Raw genomic sequence first — 23137 nt, forward strand, 5'->3', positions numbered from 1 at the left:
GGGACGATGGTTGAGTGTCACACTGCTGTGTAGGCTGGGTGTGGTTACCTTGTGGTCCCTGGGAGTCAGATTGGTATTGAGGTTGTGGCAGGAATACTGCTGCCTGTGGATTGAGTGTGGCAGTTGTCGTTGATGGCATGTCGACTCATTGAGAAGTCGTTGTAGGCACTGGTGGGCTACATTGCTCACCTGGCAGGCCATGAGACGTTGGAGTAGGGATGCTAGTATTGGGAAGAGAATCTCGGACCTTAGTACGTATAACATCAGTTGGGGAAGGTTTGCTGTTGGAGAGAAGTGAATCTCGTACTTTAGGTCGTACAACATCAGTTACGTAACTGACGTGTAGATTCTGTGGTTGAGATTCATCCCTGTGCTTCCCTGGTTGTGGGAGACTGCTAGGCAACAGAGGTGGTTCCATCTGCTTGTTTCGAAGCAAGTGCTGCTCATCCACGTAGGCCTTGACCGTGTATCTGGGCTCTCTTCTCCCAAGTCTTTGAGGTCAAAGTTGAGGGAGGCAAAGTTGGCCGCCTTCTGCCAGGCTGCGGCCTGTGCTGTTTTTGCTGCCGTCTCTCTTTGTCGTTCGAGTAACTCCACTTGGTCCTGAGTTTTGGCCATTTCTGCCTGTTGTTTGGCCATTTCTGCTTGTTGATTGGCCATTTCAGCTTTCTGCCATATCACCTCTGTCGTAATAAATAAATCTGCCTCTGCTGCTGCAGCTTCAACTTGGACTTCTACAGCTCATTCGGCATAACTTGCTGCTTTGGAGGCCTTAGATGCGCCACTCCGATGGGAGGATGTTCTGGAAGGATGGTGAGAGCCGGCAGCAGAGAATTGGCATGAGACACTAGAACCTGCCTGCGATCTAGCTGGTTTGGGATGGAGGGAGGAGGTTTTCTTTGAGTGATGGGAAGAAGCTGCTTGTGATTGAAGACCTCTGTCAGATGTGGTCTTCTCCCTCAGTATTTGCTCCTTCTGTAGCGCAACAAGGAGTGCGGCCTGGAGGGAGTTTCTGCCTTCCCGAACGCTGTCTTCATGTTCTTTGTTCACCTCCTCGAAGCAATGAATGTGTTCCTGGAACTCTGGGTCTTCCAGGTTCGACTGTATGTATTTAAGCTTATTTTCACTGTCTCTTCACCGTGCAAGGTGCTCCTCTAACTCCTTCTGCATCAGGAAGAGGCTCTCGAGGGGCACCTTGCTTTTGGGGGTGTCAAAGATCTTGACCAGCTCCATCCATGCGTGTGCATGATGGCAATACGTCCTTTCCCAATCCTCTCTGAAGCGTGTCACCACGGGTGAGGTAAGCTTCCAAGGCTGTCTGAGGTCGTAGGCCTTCTGAGGTATCGTGGTTTCTCCAGAGGGTTGGACATCTAAAGGTGGTTCTTGGGAACCAGGTTCCACATTTACGACAAGGGTGGGTGGAGGATTCAGGTCTTGTGGTACATCAGAGACATCTGTTACGGCTGAGGAAGTTGCCATGCTTCAAATTGGTGAAAGGTGACTTTTGGAAAATTTAGTGGTTTTCTGTGTAATTTCTTTTATTGTACTAGGGGGCACTGCAAGCAGGTAGCAGAAAGTAGAATTGCTGCTGGGTTTAATACTTGAGCACGTAGGTAGCACTGCAGAGTCTGGGTGATGCTAGCACAGCACACATTATGGTTGCTTCTAGGGTGCATTGTGAGCTTGCAACACAAGGGGGCACTAGTGGTTGCATCGCAAAGTCTGAAGACTTGAGGGCTGAACGCAGAAATATGCCTATTATTGTCGCTTGTTTCACAAGGTGGCAGCAGAGGGTCTGGAAGATGCTGTTGCTACGCCCATGTTAGGTTTCAGTTACTCTTGGAACATTTGAATTAAATGGAATAAATTGTCCACAATAGTTTTAAAAAGGGGTTATAATTGGAGAAACACTCTGGTCAATCTTTAGAGAGTTTCTGAAAAAAATCATATAAGAATATTTTTTTTGACCACCATATGGTGGTAGAGTGTAGCAGTTGAATGGCAATTGAAAACTCTGGAAGGAAAGGTGAATACGATGCTTCACCATAATTGCTTTAGATTGCTACTAATTTTGTTAAGGAAAAATCCTTTAATAGCAAAGGATAGCAAAAGACAAAATGCTGACTTTGTTTAAATCACATTAAGTGTCTCTCTTCAGGGGGAAGGAATGTGCCCATTGCTCTGGAGACAGCTCTGGATGGAAGAATATTTTTATAACTGTGGCCTCTTTATTTCTTTGCCAGAGGAGCAGAGGAAGATCAGCTTTGTTTTACCGACAAGCATACAGGCATGATTTCTCAGAGTCTCTCACTGCATTTGTAAAAGGTTTAAAGGCAGAGGTTTGGTTTTCCTTTGAGAGCTGGGAAATATCTGACTCTCCTTGTTATGCAAATGGAGTCTTTGAGATAGCAGGAAGACAAATTGAGCAGAGACGAGGGGGTGGGTGAGTTACTGGTTTTCCACTCTGCGGTTAGAAAGATCTCTTTGTTCGTAGCATGTGGGGAACTCCAGCTCCTCCCACCATGCAAACAGCATGTAAAAAGTTCTGTTGCTCAGAGAGAGAGAGAGAGAGAGAGAGAGAGAGAGAGAGAGAGAGAGAGAGAGAGAGAGAGAGAGAGAGAGAGAGAGAGAGAGAGAGAGAGAGAGAGAGAGAATGTAGGCTTAAATTAACATTGCATATTCATTCCTGGCTTCAATATTACTTTGCTTTATCACAAACCCAAATTAACAGACTTTATATTGATGGGTAGGACTGCCACATGACATGAACTACATTTCCCAGTATACCTTTAACTACATTTACCATGATGCATTCCCTTAAGGGGACAGCTCATAATTCCTAACTAACTATCCAATTCCCATAGACTGGCTGGGACAGCACAACTAGGACATGAGATAAATACCGGTAGCAACCACAATTGGGACTGGCAACTCAGTGAAGTGATTGCTAAATGAAACTGCGACTGTGCTTATGATCTTCGTTCAGCTTTCCTTTGCTTTACGAATTTGCGAAGGTTGTAAATGCAAGGATTGGTCACAAAGTTATTTTTTCATCCCAGTCATAACTTCAAATGGTTGCTAAGCAAGGCAGTCACTAAACAAGAATCAACCATGGATTTAAAATCCATGGGAATTCACTTATCCAAGATTAAACAGATAAGTGAATTCCCATGGAAGTCTGGCACCAAAAAGAGTATAGAGCTGTTTCCTCTACGACTACCAAGTAAAGTTTGTAAAATGTACAGTATGACTGTTACTTTATTTATCAGACCGTCACAACACCCAAGCACCATGGGCTTGATGTGGGATGAAGTACAAAAGTCACTAGAAGAAACAAGAAAACCCACACTGTAGTCAAGAAAACAACATGTCTCTGTAGGCACTTGGAAATGAGCTTGACTGCAGGGGGAGAAAAACAAATGCCTAATGAGAATATACCTCTTTTTGTTCATGAATGCTGAGTAATACAAGAAAGAGGTGATGTTGCTTGACTCTGACGTATTGCTTGAATGAACACAGAGTATTATGAGAAACGATTACGACTAGATAAATATTGATTGCTATTATCCTCTTAACACAGACTCGAGAAGTGGTGTTTTCAACTAGCTGAGCATTCGGCTGATGGCAGTTTTGTCTAACCCACATTTCTCTGGGGACCATATAAAAATGTCTTATGGGAGTGCCTCTGAAAGCTTTTCAGCCTGCATGGTTACATTTTTCTTATCAAGTCAATTTCTTACGCTCTTACAAAAAGTGATGGACTATGAAGTAATTGACTTTGAGAAGTTTTCTGTAAACAAGACCATACATAGACAGCTAACGTGCCTGATTCTGTTTGTCGTTATTTCTCCCATTTAAAATAGTTCCAACACATAAAAAAGTGGCCAGTCTTGCAATCAGATTGGTATGGGGCCCTCGGGACACAAATCCTGAAATAAAACAATAATAAAGATGACCTCTTGGGAGGGTGTGTGTGTTGGTGGGAGCTACTCTTAAATCCAATTTATATAAACTGTACAATCTGACAGTTCCTGATTTTTCCTTTAGAGATGACTTGCATATAAAGTAGGTATCTATATATTTAATCATATACAGTATATATGGATATCTATAATGTGAATGTCTGTGTGGGTGGGCATATTTCCATTTGTTGCAACCTTATTGTGAAGTCTATGATTGGACACATGCTTTGGGCGAAACCATAGTTTGTTGGATAAGCTGCAGTTGACTAGGTTCACACGTTGAATTAGGAAATGAATAATTTACAGACTAAAATGGCTGCTGTCGTGTGTCACTTTAACTTAAAAATAAGCCATGCTATGATTTTACATAATGTCCAAACCCATCTTGTATGAAGTAGCAGACTCCCAATAAAATGAATGTCCTGGGGCCACCATCAAGGCTCCTGAGAATGGAAAACTCACTACACCCCAAATGTCTATGGAGATCCTCAATCATTCAGGTCATGGTTGTCCCAAAGGTGCTTTTTCAAAAGGCAAATGGACTCCCTTTGTTTTTCCTTGAAGATGTTTCACTTCTCATCCACGGAACTTCTTCAGTTCTGGGATCTTCACCTTTGGGATTACTACATTTCACTGCACTACAATCCATCTTTCCCAAAATGACCAGATCATTGCTGTTATCTCCATCATCTCAGAAAATTCAGTGAATGCAGAGAGATAACAGTGATGATGTCATCAGCATTGAGTAGATGTACTGTAGTAACTTTTGGAAGCTTTAGAGCAGGGCTGTCAAACTCCCGGCCCACGGGCTGGATGCGTCACATGCCGGCCACGCCCACGCCCGGTTTAGCAAAGGGGGGAAAAGTCCCGATACATCATGTGATGCAGCCGTGATGACGTGAGTTTGACACCCCTGCTTTAGAGTTTCGCTATATTCATGCATAAAATCATAAAACTCCCCTTTAACTGGAGCATCTTCTGATTCTGTATAAAGCCCATTCCAACATATTGGTATCTTTTCTAAACAGAAACACTGGCATCTAGAGGCCTCTTCAGTTCCTCACCTGTTTTGGACCTCTGAATAAATTATCTATGGAGATTCTCAATCATCCTGGTCACAGTTATCCCAAAGGTGCTTTTTCCAAAATGCAACTAGTCTTTCATTGTGTGTGTTTTATTTGAAAACTGTCATGCCCCTGGTGGAGACTGACTCTGAGGGAGAGGAGGAACAGCCATCCAGGAGTGGAAGTGTGGCTCCAAAGGTTGTGGAGGAGGCTGGGGAAGGGCAGAAGCTGGCTGAGCAGTCAGAGGAGGACCCAGGCCCATCCCTTATCCATCCTAGGGCACGCAGGGAGGAGAGGATAAGGGAGAGACGTGGTCTTCTCGGGAGGAGAGGGCCTTGATCCTCTTCATGGGATGCAGGTGTGACAGCTGCATAAGAGTTTGGACCTGCATACTGGCAAACGCTGGAAACAAAGTGTGTTTTATTTTGGTCTGAAGTTATCTTGGTTGGCGTCCTTCCAACAGACTGTGCCTTGTTATCTCCTTGATTTTGGTAAATACTTCTCCTGTTCTGTCATGGAAATTTCATCATTGTAGTTTGTTTGGGTTTTTATCTTACCTCTATCTGCTCATTTGTTTTGCTTTCTTTTAAAGACTATTTTTGAGTACGTTTTATCCAGGGGTGGGATACGACAGGGTTAACTACCGGTTCGGGATTTATGAGGTTCGGGGATTTATGATGTGCTTCCCTGCACACTGCAAGCATGCACACCTGTCATCAGCACGCTGCGTGCCGAGAAGCAGCCTTTGAAACAGCCCTCTTTTCTTGTTTTTTTAACTGCAGCTGTGCCTTGTTCGGCAGCTGAAGTTGAAAAATCAGGAAATAAAGATCAGGTAAGAGCCCAGGTGGGCAGGTGGGCAAAAACATCAGCAGACATAGAACCGGTTCTATGTCTGCTGCTCTTCAGAGCTACCAGTTCTACAGAGGTGGACAGAACCAGTAGAAATCCACCCCTGGTATTATCTCCAAGTATTATTGAACAGTGGGGCCAAGTTGGAGGCATTAAACGACATTTATTTACATTTTGGATTTTGTTACATTTGTGTTACACTCTGGGTCATCACAGGAAATGCTTCACTTCTCATCCAAGAAGTTGAACTGAAGAAGCTTCTTGGATGAGAAGTGAAACATTTTCAAAGGAAAAAAAAACCCCAAGAAAATCCAGTTGCCTTTTGGGAAAAGCAACATTGGAACATCTGAATACATTAGTTTAAATTCCCCATTTGCCAGCATCACTACCGTATGCGTGATCTTTACCTTATCTGGTTTGAATGATAATCAGCAAACATTATGTCCAGCAAGCTGGTTGGAAAATACTGTATGATAATTAAGAATTCAGTATTTCAGGAGGATTCCAAGATGCCTAATTTGGTTTGGTGCCTATGTTCCTTCATAAAAGTATTACAGAGGAAAAGTTGCTGATCATTTAGCCTCAATAACATTTCATGTAAGTAATTCTGTGGCTCTTAATGTGCTTTAAGATGGCAAGCTTATGAAAACCAGCCCATAATATTCTGCAAGGCAGAGCAGCAAATGGTGTCCTGTGCTCCCTTCACTGACTGCCAGCTGCATTATTTTGGCACCTGAGACAGAAATCCCAGTTCATTGGCTCTTTCTGTCACGATTATAAAAACATAATCATGTTAAATAATAAACCACTGGCAGATTTTTCTCTTGCTGTAGGAGCCTAAATCATTGATATACTTAATTAGGAATGAAACCTATTTAAATCCAGAGGACTTACTGTAATTTTTAAGTGAATATGCATGAGGGTGGCTGTGAGCATAGTTACTTATGTAATAAAGAGAGTCAAGATTTATAATAGCAAAATGTACAAGAAATCCCTGTGACAGAAGAGAAAGCAATAAAGTAGATATTTAGAATTGTATGACTTTAACTGATTGTATCCTTACCTTAGATGGTAACTTGGATGATAGTTCACATTATATTTGACTTAAGCCAGATCCTGGATTGATTTAAAATAAGAACACTTTATGTACTTCGTAAAATAATAAATTCCTTTTACCGTCTCGGAAGCTGGTATGAGCGCATCAGAGGCTGCTATCCAAAGTTAGGCGCATTTATTTAAGTCCTCTACAAATTTATTCCTCAGTTTCTCTCTCCCACAAAGATAGGTTCTTTTTCTGTACTTACATAACATTCCTGACTCATGTATTCTTTGCTGGATCTGTTTTATATTAGTCTTTCCCTTCATTTATTTGTCATCAGCATCTCATTTATACTATATTTGGTTATGATAATGCTGTTTTAATCTGAAGGCAGGAGCCATGGCGTATACCTTCTTGAGTGGGTTTTCCATATGTGGGCAGCTGGCTTAGCTTGTTGCTTTCTAGTTGAAAGTTACTTTGGGGGTAAAAGGTATTTTGGGGGTGTTCACTCTAATCAAGCTACCTTATAAGAGTGTGCAGTGCAGACTTTTTTGTACCAAAAAAGGTTTCCATAAATCGTTTTTTTCCCACCATGGAAGAGAAGGGAAGGCTGATAACTCCAAAAGTCTTCTTCACCCAACTGTAATGCTAGGATGACTTTACTATTTGAGCCCAATGCTCTTGGCATATCTACACTATAAATTTATGTTGGCAGCTTTTTCTAATGCAAATGTTTTTTTATTGTAATTGGATAAAATAACAGAACTTTGAAAATCTGCCCAGGTTTTTTTTTCCCTTTCCTTTTTTTTTTTTCTTTTTGCCTGCTACTATCAATAAAATCTCGGGCCAAAAAGTTTTTTCCCAATAGCAGATAAATTTGCAGGCGCAGGTTCTACAAACTAGCATTATTCAAGAACTCAATTCCATGAATATAAGACAGGTGTAGAATGTCTTCAAGGTTGTTTGTGGACAGACACTTTTTGGTGGGCAGGAAAGGAACAAGAGATTCAGTCCAAAACGTCTCCTGTTTCTCCCACTACTGAAGTCTCTTTCTCATCCTTCTTATTTTCTCAGGACCAAACCACAGCTTACCCTCTTCTCCCTTGCCTTTCCCAAGGCCTGAACCGAGTTCCACCCCAGATCCTTTCAGAGAACCACAGTTTCCTAACAATGGTTAAGGCGTCTGTGAGATGCTCCTGATCAGCTTTCCCTCCCCTTCGTCCAAAGTATTCAGGGAAGGGCTATATTGCCTCCGGATCTGGAGATGCCTTTATGATGGTTCTGGTAGTTAGTCCAGCTTTCCCAGGTGAGCTTTGGAAGAGGCAGGCGCAGGACAAGGTCAGTTCGATGCTGTTGCCCGCTGGATCTCCGGCTGTTTCCTTGCGCAGGTATCACGAGACCACTTTCTTCCCACTCTCGCCTTCCAAGAAGAGGAGAAGACCGCGGATGGTTCCGAAGGGAGAGGCTCCCTTGCCGGCGAAGGGAGAGGCAACCATCACCCCTTCTAACCTCTCCACCCCGGCTCCTCCTTCCAAGCCCTCCCTCCGGCCCCTCCTTCTTCTCGGCACCCCACCTCTTCGCCTGCGCTGTCATTGTCTCGGCGGGCGAGGCTCCGGGCTGGCTGGTCCTTCCGCGAGCGGGTCGGCGGGAGGCAAAGGACCGAACCCAGGTCCGCCGCTCGTGCGAAGGATGCTCCTTCTTCCCCAGCCGCCCGCTCGCTCCGGGCCCGCTTGCTGTGCGGTGGTGGCCGCACCGCACTGATCTTGGGGCTGGGAGTGGGGCGGGGGGGACGCCCAGAGCGCGCGAGTTTGGGGGAGATGAAGAAGATCTGGGTGAAGAAACGTCTCCAGGTAAGGAATCCCAGAGGCGGGTCACTGAAGAGTCGGCCGGGGGTCCCCGGGGCTATTAAGGGGGAGGTCATAGGAGGTGCCCGTCCCGGGGGAAGCTCCGGGGCCCGAGCCAGACAGGCATCCAAAGTGGAGCCACCCCGGACCAAGGCGCGATGCTCTTCGCTTTCCTTGCTGGTTTTGCCTCTCCGCTGCTGCTCTGGTGGGTGGGATTCGCCTCAACATGGTGCATGTGTGTTTGTGTGTGTGTTTGTGTGTGTGTGTGTGCCTGGGAGGGGGCTGTAGCACTCTGCCCATCCGTCAGAAGAGCCACTGGCCCCACTGCTGGGCAAGGCGGGGTGTGGTTTGGTGGCAAACGGAGGGATCTGGGTCTGGAAAGCGTGGAAGGAAGCCGGAACCATGGAGTGAGAGGGGGGGGGACCTGGCTCTTCCACCTCAGATGCCCAAAGCGGAGGAGGCAAGGCAGGCCGTCCCGCTCCAGCCCAAAGCCCGGGGGGTTACGGTGGCTGAGCACCTGCGTCATCAGGTCCCGTGCGTCAGTACCTGGCAGGAGCGCGGCTTCTCGTGGCGTGGACGTCACTCGGGGCCTCCAAGCCGGGCGGAGGAGGGGTCGCTCCCTGTTGCTCCTGAGGTGGGGATCGAACAGGCGCTGTCGGGAGTTGACCGCCCGCCAGCCCCCACTTTGCCTTCATTGTTATCCTTCCCTTTCCGAGCTCCTTGGCTGCTCTACCATCTTAGGCGCCTCGCCTCTTCCAGAGGAGCGCTAGGGAAGCAAGGGCGCCGGGAGTGACCCTTTTGCCTTAGGCTTACAAGCTCTCCCAAAGCGTCTTGTTTGGCCGTTAGACATCCTAAGATGGGTAGATCTTTTTACCTGACGTGCTTGGAGTTTTTGGGAAGGTGATCCGGGAACAGAGGCACTCTATAGCTAGGCGAGGCTGAGGTGCTGCTAATCTCAAGAAATGCTGAGATTGGGGGCATCCCCAAACCATCATGCAGAAAAGGGATTGACACATACACACTGCTAGGTAAAAGATGAAACTCTGTTAGTTTGAGTTCATTGTCGCTTTCCAAAGAAAGAACAAGATGTGGTCACTGCTAGTAGAAGATTCTCACCAATTCTGCCTTTGCCTTAAGGCAACCTCAAGCACTTCTGTCTTTGGTGTTGATGACACCTTTCTTGTTGCCCCAATCAAGCCAATTTTTCCCTGCTTTATTTCATTGCCTTAGTATTGCTTTATTTGAGCAGCCTCTCTGGAATACGAAGGTGGTCACCTTTATTTGGGGGCAACTATTTCCCATGTAATGGATTTAATTTTATTATCCAGATGATGCCTTGTTTTCTAATGTTCCAGTGTTTGAATTTCAAGCGGTATCATTTGTAATCTTGAAGCCAGACATTGCCTCCTGCCATGTGGGGATGCTTGCCAGATACCTCTTAATGGCTGTTGATTGCATTTTCATTTGTTGATGGAGGAATTATCCATCAGCACCAGAGCTTGTCTGTTCGTATATCTTCCTGGCGAAGCACATATCTTCCTGGTGGGCTGCCAGCCAGCACCAGTCACAGTGGGGGCACACTGGCTTGACCAGAATACAAATCCAAATGAAGCCGATCAGACATTGCATCTGCCTGGACAGCAGTTCATTCTTAGGGTTGGACTTTCACAAATTGGAGATTTTTCTTTAATCCAATAAATCAGGAGCTTGCTTGCACTTTTTTTGTGTGTGAGCTTATGCCTTTTAATAAAATGTGTTAGTTGGAAAACTACTGAACTCCTGATTTCTTGTCACCATAGACTGACACAGCTCTCCTCCTACAATTTCAAATCCAATGGACTCCAGTGCAACAGAGAGAAAACTAGGCACTGTAATGGGTGCAAGTGGTCTGTGTGGATGTTCCTTTCTCTGTGCCATCAGTATCCTACCTCTCACGTCTCACTGACTGACACTGTCACTTTTATTTTATTCACCGTTGCCCAGAGTATTTCCCTTCAGCATTAGCCTCATGGGAAAATCAAGTTAGTGAGCAGATTTGCTGGAAGATGGAACAGCAGGAAAGCTGGGGAGTGGGTGGCTTTGTGCCTGAGTTGCTCCACGTGTGTGCATATGAATATGTGTTTACAAGCACATATGTGCTGTTCCATCACTATTCCTGAACTACAAAATCTTCCCTTTTCCTGATGGAAAGCACCCATGGTTTCTCCCTTGAGGAGTCCCGTGGAGTTACTGGCCAGGGCTGAAATTCTTTTCTACCGGAAGCCTGGCACTCTTGCTTCCTGCAAGGAGAGATCCTTTGGAGAACTTCCGGCGGATCGGAGGGAGGGGTTTGATTTTTACCAGACAAAGCCTGATGTTGTGTGTGCAGACTGTCTGTGATGGTGCCTAGAAAGATAAAAGGATTCTGAGGATAAGGACTTGGGTGGGGAGGTCACACTTTCTGAATTTGGGATGACTCGGTTGAGTAGACTGGAATGATGAGAACTTGGGAATTCCAACAATGGAGGTCAGCTCTCAGCTGCTCAAGGCTGGCCAGAGGACATCAAGATGGTAGCAAAAAGAGGCCTAAGAAGGCTTCAACCAGGGCCTAGAGAGCGGCTCCACCTGTTATGTGGAAGGGACCTTGCAGGGAAGCGATTTAGAAGCTCTGGTTGATCTTTTCCTGAGGTTGCTCTTATGCTTGAATTTGGGTCTCATTGGGAATAGGCTATTTTTTTGGGTGAGCCTTCCTGTGTCACCTTATGTGTCTCTTCAGCTCAGTCTGCCCATCCTGAGGTAATGCCACCTGTTTCTTCTTTTTCCTTTGCAGAAAGGCGGTCACTCACGGCGTTTTGGACGCTTCACGCATGGTGCGTTGTATTACTTCTGCCCTTCAGTCCCTTTGGGGGTGGATGCGGAAAAAGGGGGGGCAGGGGCCAGATGCAAAAGAAGGTGCAGTTTTGCACCTTTACATGACTGTGCGGACACAATGCACTGTGTCACTTGTACTTACCGCACCACCATTAAAAGCACAGGGCCTCTCTTCTTCTTAACACCTATCTTTCTTAATGGAAGAGATTGACTGGGAAGAGCCTAGATGGGTTTGAAGGCTGTAAAATATCTTCCCTTAGCAACCTTCAATGGTTGTGTTTGCAAAAAGAAGTCAAACCCCATTTTCACCTCTGTCCAAGCAGTCTATGGGGTAATTGCTTTGTAGTTCAGGATGTGTGCACAAATCCATTGGTTAATCCATGGGCTAATTAATTGAATTTAATTCAGTAAACCCATGTTAAACTATGTGTTAGTTTGTGGCATGATAAAATGATGCTTCGGGAAGCAAATGTATCTGGGGCGAACAGGAACATCTGTTCAGCTTCAGCAGGACCCAAGGGCTTCACGGATCACAATTAGGAAAACATTGGTCTAATAGGACCACTCCAAATGTAATAAAATAGGAACAAGCCCGGAATCTGAGTCTCAATAAAGGTATTTCTATACAATAGAAATTGGATTGTATGTGTGTGTTGTGTCCCCTTATGAACTGGGCATGTGAAATCCTGTAGGTACATCACTATTCCCTAGAATTTGTCTGGAGGGCCAAAGATTTCCCACTTCTAGGTTAGTTTCAAAGAGAGAGTTCTGGTTATTAGCTATAATAGCTAAAAATAGAACCCACCCACGCCATCAGAATCAGTGCAATTTACATTATTAGTTGTTGGGGATCAAATACAGAGGCTGCTTCTCACCTTCGTGCTCTCCCTATGAATTTCATCATAGCGTTTGCTTAGCCAGTCGTGAAAATGAAATGCTACAGGAGAAATCTGGCTTGACCTAATAAGTTTAGGCTGTGATCCTATCCCCATTCACTAAGAGTCTCACCGAATCAGTGAAACTTATTTCTGAGTCGGCACATAAAATATTCCATTAGTCAAGTAATGTGGAGGCCAGCACCTCTTCGAGAGTGCTATTTACTTTATTTGAATGGCACTTTCTTGAGAAGGGAAGGTGTAGTCTGTGAGAGAGGTGGAAAGGGTGCGAGGGAGGGAATGATATGCAATTTGTATAGGTATATTTGAATAGGCTCTCTAAAGCACTCATTAAATTCTTAGGGACATGTCTTTCAAACTTCCCCTTCTTTCAGCCCATGTTTTTTCGACCATCAGCTTCTTTGTTTTGCTTCCTCTGAAATTAGCATAACTGTTAGATTCTATTTTTCAGACATGTACTCTTATATGAATACCTGTCTGGGGTTTTACACATTGCATCTGAGCCTTCTCTTATTAGAATAGAATAGAATAGAATAGAATAGAATAGAATAGAATAGAATAGAATAGAATAGAATAGAATAGAATAGAATAGAATAGAATTCTTCATTGGCCAAATGTGATTGGACACACAAGGAATTTGTCTTGGTGTAAATACTCTCAGTAATATTATATTATTATATTTATATGCATTGCTGGTCTAATAATGTTCCCTGCATATATAGCATTATAGGTTTCTTTGAGGTTTACACAACATATTATGTTGCATTCCATAATATTTTGGGATATTCTAATCCTGGGCTGGTTTGGCAATCACACTTCATTGACGTGTGTCTCTCTTTCTTGCTGCCCCTATGGAAGCGAAGTTTTCCGCTCCTGCAGAAAGCAAAGTTACGGTAGGAACCATGCTGTTTTCCTAATTTGCCATTTTATAGTATTTCATTATGTTTTGAATGCATTCTTTGGCATGTGTGGAGAGGAAGATTCTTATGTTGAAGAAGCTATGGGTAATACACTGTGTATGTAAACATGCAGCTAATCTTTTTTTGGCACCAATTCCTCATTAAATTTTTTCATTAGTTAAGGTTGACGATTCTGTCAGCAACAGAGATGAATGAATGCTATGTTTGCACGATACTCTTAATCGCAAATTATGCAACTACATTTTTATTTAGTGCATTATGAAGATCCAGCTCATATAGATAGTTTATGGTTCTGCGTGAATGCTTGGTTGTATAAACTATGGGTAAGCAGCTTGTGTAATTGCAGCCAGTGAGGCCAAAGTATGTGGCATTCTTTTTAACCTTCTTTTATCAACAGAAATCAGGTTTTGAATGGAAATGGTTGAAGGAACAACTTGACATATGTTTTTTCTTCCAGTTCTTTGTTATATGTATCATAAATGCTCAACTCTTGATCTGACTACTGTTTACTTCTGTGGCTTCTGAGGAATCAGATGACATCTTGCCTATCAGTTATCATTTAAACCTTCCCATTGTGAGTCCTCATTGCTCAGTAAAGACACAGAGGAAGGCTGCAATTGCCAGAAAAAAAAGTATTGTATTTTTGTACAATACAAAAGTATTGTGTAAAAAAGGGGGGATATCAGGACACTGCTGTTTACTCAGCTGCGTATGTTTTTCAACTTTGGAGTCCAATATTTTAACAATTCTTCTGGCTCTTCTCTGGAAATCTGCAGTGGTCTTTTCTTACCCAACTTGGAAAGGAAATGCCTTTAAAGAATGAACTGAATCTCCCTAATAACCTTCTAGATTTTTTTTGAAATGGAGAGGAGGATGAAATCAACAAGAATGGCATTATATAATAGGTATATTGTTCAGCTTTGACAAAGCCCCTTATAAAGGCTTCTGAACAAATTCAGAAGAGGGGAACAGGAGTTTTTATGTACTGGTTACTGACTAGAGAACAGAAAGCACTGAATAGCATTAAGTAGATAATTTTCAAGGTGGAAAAATATGGAATTCATCTGGAGTTGGGATCCTTACTTTTTAGTTTGGGTAGAAACAAATTAGGAATCAAGAGTGAGCTGCGAAGAGGCCAGATTTGCTCTTCATATAAAACAGTTCACATAAAACAGTTCATATAAAGTCAGGGGGGATTCCGAGACTCCAAAAATATATCTCTAACTGGGTTAGTAGCTATCCAAAGCAGCAGATGCAGTTTAGTCCAAGCAAGTACAAACAAAATTGTGTTACCCCACCTCCCAAATTATTTTCCACGTACACATACATTAATATAACCAACATGCACTGATCAAGAAAGGGATCCCAGAATCAGGTCAGTGAAAATGTGGCCCGTAGCTTCTGGAAAAAAAACACGGCAAATTCCATGTCTGAAATTCTTACGGAAATGGAAAATAAAATGACAAATACACTCTTTCACCTTGCTAATCGTGTCATATCATCAAGAACAGTGGAGGACAGCTCCTCCCTTCCTCTGCTTCTTTGTGAGCTTCCCGTGTTCATTTGGTGGACTGCAGAATGTGACACAGCATGCTGGGCTAGACTGATTGTTGACCAGACCTATCAGGGTTTCTTATGGCCTTATGTTTTCTGAAATTGCTACTTGTCTAAAGAGCAAGCTGTATGTTCCGGGCCATTTTCCTCTGACTTTTTTTATGCAATTGAAAAAAAAAAAAATCACAAAAGATTCAATGAATTGGAGGAAAATTGGTAGGAGAGAACTTCATCCAATTCCTGCTCCTTATTTTTCTACCCCCGAAACAAAAGAAACCCCAAAATCATTGTATGGAAAAAGTGTATGGCCCTTGTTTTTCTGGATCCTCTGATATGGAGGTGAGCACTTTGGTGTGGACCTGAACTGAAAAATAGAAGGGAAAGCTGCCTTTTAAATCATCCACTGGTCCTCTGAATCAGTTCATTCCAGAAGTGAGATGTTACACAATATCTAATCTGGACCACAGTAGCTCTGACCTTGTGAAAAACCTTGAAAAGGTAATGATTTGGATCTGAACAGACGCAGGAAGAAAGGGAATGACTAAGCCTTCTCTTGCTAGAGATTTTTTTTTTTTCTAAAAACTTCCTTCCTGTTGCTTTAACCTGTTTTTGGGGTTTTGAATTTTTGTGAAGTGTGCCTACTCTCAGGGGTGGGATTCCACCGGTATAACAACTGGTTCGGTGGTCGCACGCTCTACATTTTTAAAAAGCCCATGCTTACCTTCAACTGCAGCCTCCGTGAAGAAAAGAGCTGAGGCATGGCAAACCACTCTGCCACGCAAATCAGCTGTGCTCTAAGCCAAGGCAATAAAGGACAGGAAAGAGCAGGGGCTGGCGGGCGGGCCCACGTGCTCATCACAGCGAACTGGTTCGGAGCCAGCTGATAATCAGAACAAGGGGTTTGCCCAAACAGGTCCGAACCGGCAGAATCTCACCCTTGCATACACTGTTTTGGAGTTCTGCAGGAGATGCACATCACACACTGTCTTCTGAGGATACTTGCCAAGGAGAGAGGACCCCTGCACCCTTTGCAGTTTAATTTTCTAGTTTTGCTCCCTAGTCAATCTGAGATGCAAAGCTCCTGGTAGAGGGGCAAGTTGTTGAGAGTAAGTCCACCATTCGTGCTCTAAACCCATTTCCCTGTTTATGGAGAATGCCAGCTGGTTGTTCATCAACATGTTTCAAAATGGGCACATTTAAAATAAAAGTGGGAATGCCACAGTGAAAAGAGCAGAGTCAACCCCTGGAAGGGTTCATTGAGATGAAAAGATCCTGCCACTACCATTCCAAAAGTATTGCACCTATTCTATCTTTCCCTCATTAAGATAGATCATCTGACGAGGGAAGCAGACATGGAACCTTTACAAATGGGAAATGATGCCATTTTTTTCCTTTCTAAAAAAACCCCCAAACTTTTCTGGAGACAGTTTTGAACTTTCCAAACCAGATCCTGAATGTTAAGCTATCTGGCAGAATTTTAAATGGGGTGGGTGGGTTTGTTTCCCAGAACAACTTTCTGTTGCTACTCAACGCTTCATTAAAACTCTCGGAGAAAATAGAAAAGACGCTCAAAATAAATAATATGAAAGTTCATTTATAATAATGAAAAATGATTATGTATAATTGGTCTTGAAAATGTGTCTGCCCTACATAAAATCAATAAAGGAGACAATTTAATTCAATTAATGTGGACTGCTAATTCTTAATTGAACATACGCCATACGTTTTGACATTTCTGTCAGCTTCCCAATATTTACCTAGACATTCTTTTATAAAAGCAGACATCTTTGCTGCCAACATTTCAGCTATGCCCACTAGATCCCAAAACAGTTTTAGTTGAGCTTGCTTGTGAATTGATATCAGAACTTCTGAGCAGAATTAAGATGAGAAATTATGGGATAATTTCACATTAATCCTAGAACAACTAAGAAGGAAACTTGCCACCAAAAGATCTTTTATCATTGGCAGTACACTGTAAGGGGGAGGGAATCACTTTGCAATGATCTCCATCTATCTGTCTTTATATCTATTTCTGTATCTTCAGGTATTCATGCTTGCTTATTTAATACAGACTTTTACACATCTTAAATATCATATGCTTTCTGAAAATGATATATATGATGCAGTTTTCCCATCTAAACAAGAAAGAATTTTTGTCTTTTATTCCATGCTTGTTTATGTTATATGTTATATGTTCATGTGGGGGTATCATGTGTATATGAATATGTATGTCTATCTAATTTATATTAAAAGTTCTGTATGCCACCCTAATCAAAAGCTGGCTTCCTGAAGACTGTTACCATTCAAATCCTAAATCAATTATTTAAATGAAGCAAAAAAGTGTTATGAAATCTAAGAATTGTGATTTGCCAGCAGATGCTTGGATCTTTCAAATGAATGTTTGTCCTATATATTATATGTAGAGTTAGAAATTTGTCTTTTCCTCTCATTTTTCAAAGTGCTAAAAGCTGGACTTTCAAAATCTTATCAAGGACATCTGAATCACGTGGACTCTCTTTATAGCAGTTTTATCTAGTTCTGATCAATCTGATTAAGCACACGGGATAAAGACATGCACCAACTTCTCTAGCAGGGTCCTCTATTCACCTTGTACTTTCTCTTGCTTAGACTCGGAGCCGGGAGAAGATGATGCCAGCAGTACACAGGTGACCCAACGCAGCCATCTCCAGGATGAGACAACCTACAGCTCCCCTACAGGTGAGCGGAAGACAGGCAGGGAGTTGTGAGCAGAACTAACAGTATATCTGAGCCACTTGAAGAAATTTGTGCTGATGTCCCAGGCTGCCTGCCACACAATGCCACGACAATTCCAGCCTGCAACTTTCCTGTTATTGTTCCCTTATGAACTGCACCACAGTTTTGATGTGAAAATGAAGTGAGACACTGACGCTTATTTTTGTTGCTTACAAAAAAATGAAGTTTACAGTTCTGTATGCAGCTCTAGGAATCTATGGTCTCCACCCAAATTTCCATTTCTTGTCTAGAATCATTTTCTTGAACTCCAGGGAGATGGAACCTTAAATATAAATTACAGGCTACACAGTGTCTATACAGAGAAACCATACTTATTTGACTTGTCCACCACAGGCAAAAAGGATATGAAAACCATTTTATTCTGGCCTACTTTTATCTATAGTATCCAAGTTTCTTTGATCATGGGCCTCTGTTCAGCCTCTTGCTGGTCACCAATGAGAGTTACTGCTTCCCTGTGAGACCACTGGCTTGGCAGCATCTTCTCTCAGAGCCAAGGCAAACTGACCAACACAGAAGTTTAATACATAAAGTGATTTTATAACAACATTTATGGATTTCCTTCAGAAATCAAAGGGAAAGATCATAGCTTATTTGCATTACCTGCAGAATACCCTTATTTCATATACATCTGAAACATCCTCTCCAGAATGACAAGGAGAAAGAGCATTAGAAAGATAATTACACATCCCAGTGAGGAATTTGCTTTTAATCAGACTTCAATTTTGAATTAAGCCAATTGTCAAACCTCACAGAGTTGAGCAAGATCAAGGAAGCAGGAACAATATCACTTTCAGAAAAGTATCTTTAATGCTAATCTGGGATAAGTACAGAATGCTGAAAACGAAGATAAATTTCCCACTCCCCTTTTTTGTGAATTAATTAAGGCAGTCTCTTTGATGGTTTGAAAGGTGAAGAACTTTTTGAAATGCAATTTGATAATTTTTTCCCCTCATTTTTATAATATGGAAAAACCCAGAATCATCCAATGGAGATTTTAGGATTGATAGAAGGAAGTAATATTGATATAGGGAGTTTTTAATTATGAAAAAAGGAATTATGTAAGTTCATGGGAAATAAAATGAACACGATCTGCTTGTGGGTTTTGAGAAAATTTGGATTGTAATCTATTGGAGAATATTATCTTTAGATCATACACATTTCTGACCTGCTCCAGCATGCCATTTTAAGGGACATGGTTACATAGATAGAATCTGGTTTATTATCAAGGGGTGAGACCACCAAGTCAGTTATTAAATTTAGCTGCCAATTCAGTGTTTTCCTAGATACTGTATATCCATACAATTGAGTGAATGAGCTATTCATTATTTTAAGGAAAGTAACAGTACTGTCCCTACAGACTTTGCGGTTTTCAAAAACTGGAAAATCAAGCATCAGGCATCAAACTGTTCTGATAAAGAGAGGTGATATACAGTATAACGCACAAGTAAACAATGCAAATGAGCAACTGTTGTGACTTTCATCAATGAGAAGGACCACAGCCAGTAACTGAATGTGTTATTGCATGGAAAAGATTCCCCTTTCACTTCCTAACATTTTAATTCAAAAGGATTAAATACCAAAGAAAGGAAGAGAATTTCTACCTGAGATTCTGGAAAGCTATTGCCAATGGAGGAGAAATCATGGTCTAGACGAATAAATATTCTATTGTAGAAATAGTCCTCTTTACCCTTATCTATGTTCTTATCTATACTCAGAAATTCAAAAATGTGCATCCCCAAAACATTTTCAGGGACTCTTTCTGCTGTTATTATTTTGCTGTGCTAATTATTCAATTATTTTTCTATTGTTGCCAAGCTCAACTCAGGAATTCCGGGTGGTGAACAATTTTAAAACAATGAAAACACTTCAAAACAGTAGAAAAATAAATATATACAGCAGATGAACAAATTATCATAATAAGTCAGTACAGCCAAGAAATGGAGCCTTAATTCTTGTTTTGCTGGTCATGGAGAGAAAGAAAAAGAGAGAAAGTGAGAGAGACAGTGAGTTCCCTCACTGATAGCATTAACAAATAAAATCGCACAAGGGCTTTGCTCTGAGATTTGGAAACCAGAGCACATATTTCTATAGGATGTCATCCAGAAATGACTTGCTAAGGATATCTTTTGGCAAGCACATTTCCTGCTGCTTTTTAATGCAGCATGATAGATTCATTTCTTTAAAGTCTTAAATGCCTTTGGTTATGCACTCAAAGATCAAATTAAAGCAAACGTTCTCAGTAGCAACTCCATGATAATGGAATTTCCTAAACGAATTAATCGATAAATCCCATCCTTCCCTCTTTTTGGATCAGTCCCCCTGAAATATTTTGAAGATGGTACTTTCTGTGCTTTCTCAATATTCTTTTTACTGAGCCCTAATCAGTTGTAAGAGAGGCCAGCTGTTCTTTTCATCATCTCTGTGTCATTTAAAAGCATGGGTATTGAGCAAAATAGAAATCATTAGCTGCAGTGCCTAGTGGTGTGTAATTTATATGGGGACTGAATATTCCTCCCTGCTGAATTCAACTCTGTGCTTATCCAAAATAGATAATATTGGAAAGGTACTCTCAGTAGGTGAACTAGTAGTGGGTTCACAACACAAGTGTGCCCTCCCAATACCACATCTCCCCTTTATTCCCACAATGTTGTCCTTATTTCACAGCCAATCCATGAAGGAACAGCTTAGATCATCATTAGCTGCACTGATATACAAATAATTTCCCCAGCCAATACAATATACGTAAAGCATAAATATCAATAAATGCTTTACACCAGGGGTCCCCAGCCCCCAGCCTGGGGCTTGAGCCATTCGGAAGCGAGCTGCAGAAGTGGTGAGCAAACATGTGTACATGCATGCATCCCCCACTTGCGTGAGGAGCCAACCAACAAATGCACACGCACTCCATTTGCACTAGCGGCAGGCGCCTATGCCGACTGCTTGCATGGGGTCATCTTCTCTCCCCCTGTTCCAGTCGGCAAAGCTGGAAAAGTTGGGGAATTTGGCTTGACACCTATTAATGTGGGGGTGGGAGGAGAAATGTAGAGGTGTTTGGAATGTCTTGAATGCTCTGGGTGAGCTTCCTCCCTCCTGATCTCTAGCCAACCTTCCGTGCTGCTATTACTCTGTTGTTCTCAGCACTTTGTTTCCTGAGATACTTTCATGCTCCTCTCACCTCTGTTTTGAGATCAGTGTTTCTCAGTCATTAAAACAATACTTATTTTACTGCCGGGGGCTTCCCAATTTTAGCCCAAAGCTGCATTGTTCCTCAGAGGAAAGGCAGTTCCCAGCCCCTTTGATCAGGTCTTGATTGTCTTTCCGGCAGGGGAGTCGGACACGCTGGTGGATGCCTCCATGAAGACAACGCCAACCTCGGCGCCCGGTCTTTCCCATCCAGATGAGCAGGCCAGCTGGTCAGAGAGCCAGACCACAGTATTGGAAAAGGATCCAGAGGCTGGGCCACCAGCGAGAGGACCTTATCTACACCCCAGCATTCCAAGGCAAGCACCTGCCGAGGCCCGGCACCTGGGGGTGGAGCCGCTGGTACGGGCATCACGGGCGGAGCTGATTGGTGTGGCCCCGGGGACCGAGGACAGCCTGTCTCTGGGGAGCGACCCCTACGGCAGTGCCTTCAGCCTGTACCGGGGCCGTGCCCTCTCCCTGCACGTGTAAGTAGCCACGGGGCCGTGGAGTGGGGTGCAGGGGCCATTGTGCTGGGACCATCATTTTCCCTAATCCCCAGTCATAGTCCCCAATTATGCACCACTAGATCCCTCCTGAGCCCCTTCACCTTAACCCCAATCCCACCCACCCCCACTTCTATAGCACCTTCCTTTCACAGCCCTGACTGCACGCTGAACCCATTGAAGCCTCCTATACTCCGATGTCATTTATTCTGCTACTGCCTCCTTTGTTGCAGTCTCTTTCTTTACCCTTACAGTCCTGCTATCACTCTTAAAGATTGTGGTTGTGAGAAACACACACACACACATTACAGAGGTAGGTATTACCATTCCTAACCACCCAAGCCTGTCATCTCCCCTATCAGTTCCATCCTGGCTCTCTTCCTTTGCTTTTGTAGTTTAGTTCCTGCATTATTATCATTGAACCTCACATTCCAGACTAAAAAGAAAAAAAATTCCAAAGAATATACCCCCCCCCCCCCCCCCCCCCCCCCCCCCCCCCCCCCCCCCCCCCCCCCCCCCCCCCCCCCCCCCCCCCCCCCCCCCCCCCCCCCCCCCCCCCCCCCCCCCCCCCCCCCCCCCCCCCCCCCCCCCCCCCCCCCCCCCCCCCCCCCTCCCTCCCTCCCCCTCTTCCCCCTTCTCCCCCTTCCCTTCCCCTTTTACAAAAACATCGCCATGACTAGGTGAGTCATTTCAATCTACAAATGCCTGGGTATCTTTGCACATGAACAAGCAGGCAATATAAATTTGTATCTTAGGCTATATTAAGGGCACATAAGTTACATGTATTTTATATGAAATTTAAATTTAAATACCCCACATTTCAGTGGAATGTATGTTTAAATTGAGTTGATTGTAAGTTAATTTAGATAGGATAATGCAAGAAAAAGAAATAAGTGAATTCTCTCTCAAAGGGTGTTTAACTACAGATCTGCTACCATTAGCCACCTGTTATTTTCAGGTGTTCAACTTGGCAATATCTTTAGAAAATGTATACCAGATCAGAGAAAGCAATCAAATCATTTTATAGAATTCATAAGCCTTACACTCCACAATCCAGCTGATTTTGGGCATATAAAAAGTATTATAAGTCCATGTTTCCTTCTGGCAAAGCCACACTTCAACAGAGATGACACTTTTTGGATTGAGATGGGAAAGGAAAGACAGAGAACTTTGTAAGAAAAATACACAGGGACATTTTTCTCATTGCATTGTGGAGAGATATGAGCTTTTCTGGCTTTGAGCATGTAACTACTCTTCCCTACAAACAGAAAAATGGACAAAAACAAATATTCCTGAAGTACCAGGAGAAGGCTAAGGGTGACTAGCTTCCTGGATTTTTGATAGTTTGCAGCAAATTGCCTATGCTTGGCAGCTGGCATCAAATGAGCCACATAATGTGTTCGCAGCTTACATGGATTATTCTCCCTGTGTGGAAGGATGGAATATTTAAATCAAGCATAAAGAAACATTTCTTTGAAAGAAGTAAATGGAATTTTACAGAACTACCAGTAGGAGAAGAGTTGGCATTCCCTACCCGTGGAATTCCTATTTAGGATGACTTTTGCTCCCCAAATTATGACTATCACAGCAGGCCAGCCTCCTATATACATTGCACAAAAACACTTTTTCAAAAGGCAACTGGACTTTCTTGGTTTTTCCTGGAAACTGTTTCACTTCTCATCCAAGAAGCTTCTTTAGTTC

General features: G+C 43.1%; 1 protein-coding gene across 5 annotated transcripts in view; it reads left to right on the forward strand.

Annotated features, from left to right (window-relative positions):
- SPEG (striated muscle enriched protein kinase) overlaps positions 1-23137 on the forward strand; it is a 138936-nt gene that overhangs the window by 48261 nt on the left and 67538 nt on the right. Inside the window, exons 1-5 of one of the 5 annotated variants that reach the window (XM_087950552.1) lie at positions 8502-8761; positions 11565-11604; positions 13365-13394; positions 17604-17693; positions 21076-21418. In XM_087950552.1, coding sequence (XP_087806678.1) covers positions 8729-8761; positions 11565-11604; positions 13365-13394; positions 17604-17693; positions 21076-21418 — 536 coding nt within the window. In that variant the 5' untranslated portion in view covers positions 8502-8728. Of the gene's footprint in view, positions 1-8501; positions 8762-11564; positions 11605-13165; positions 13395-17603; positions 17694-21071; positions 21419-23137 lie in introns of those variants that run through there. The other 4 variants (XM_087950548.1, XM_026665563.2, XM_087950517.1 and 1 more) reach the window with 4 other exon arrangements.

Source organism: Notechis scutatus, chromosome 1 (assembly GCF_049901735.1).
Source record: "Notechis scutatus isolate UNSWTSFEM ecotype Mainland chromosome 1, rNotScu1.2, whole genome shotgun sequence".
Lineage (NCBI taxonomy): Eukaryota > Metazoa > Chordata > Lepidosauria > Squamata > Elapidae > Notechis > Notechis scutatus.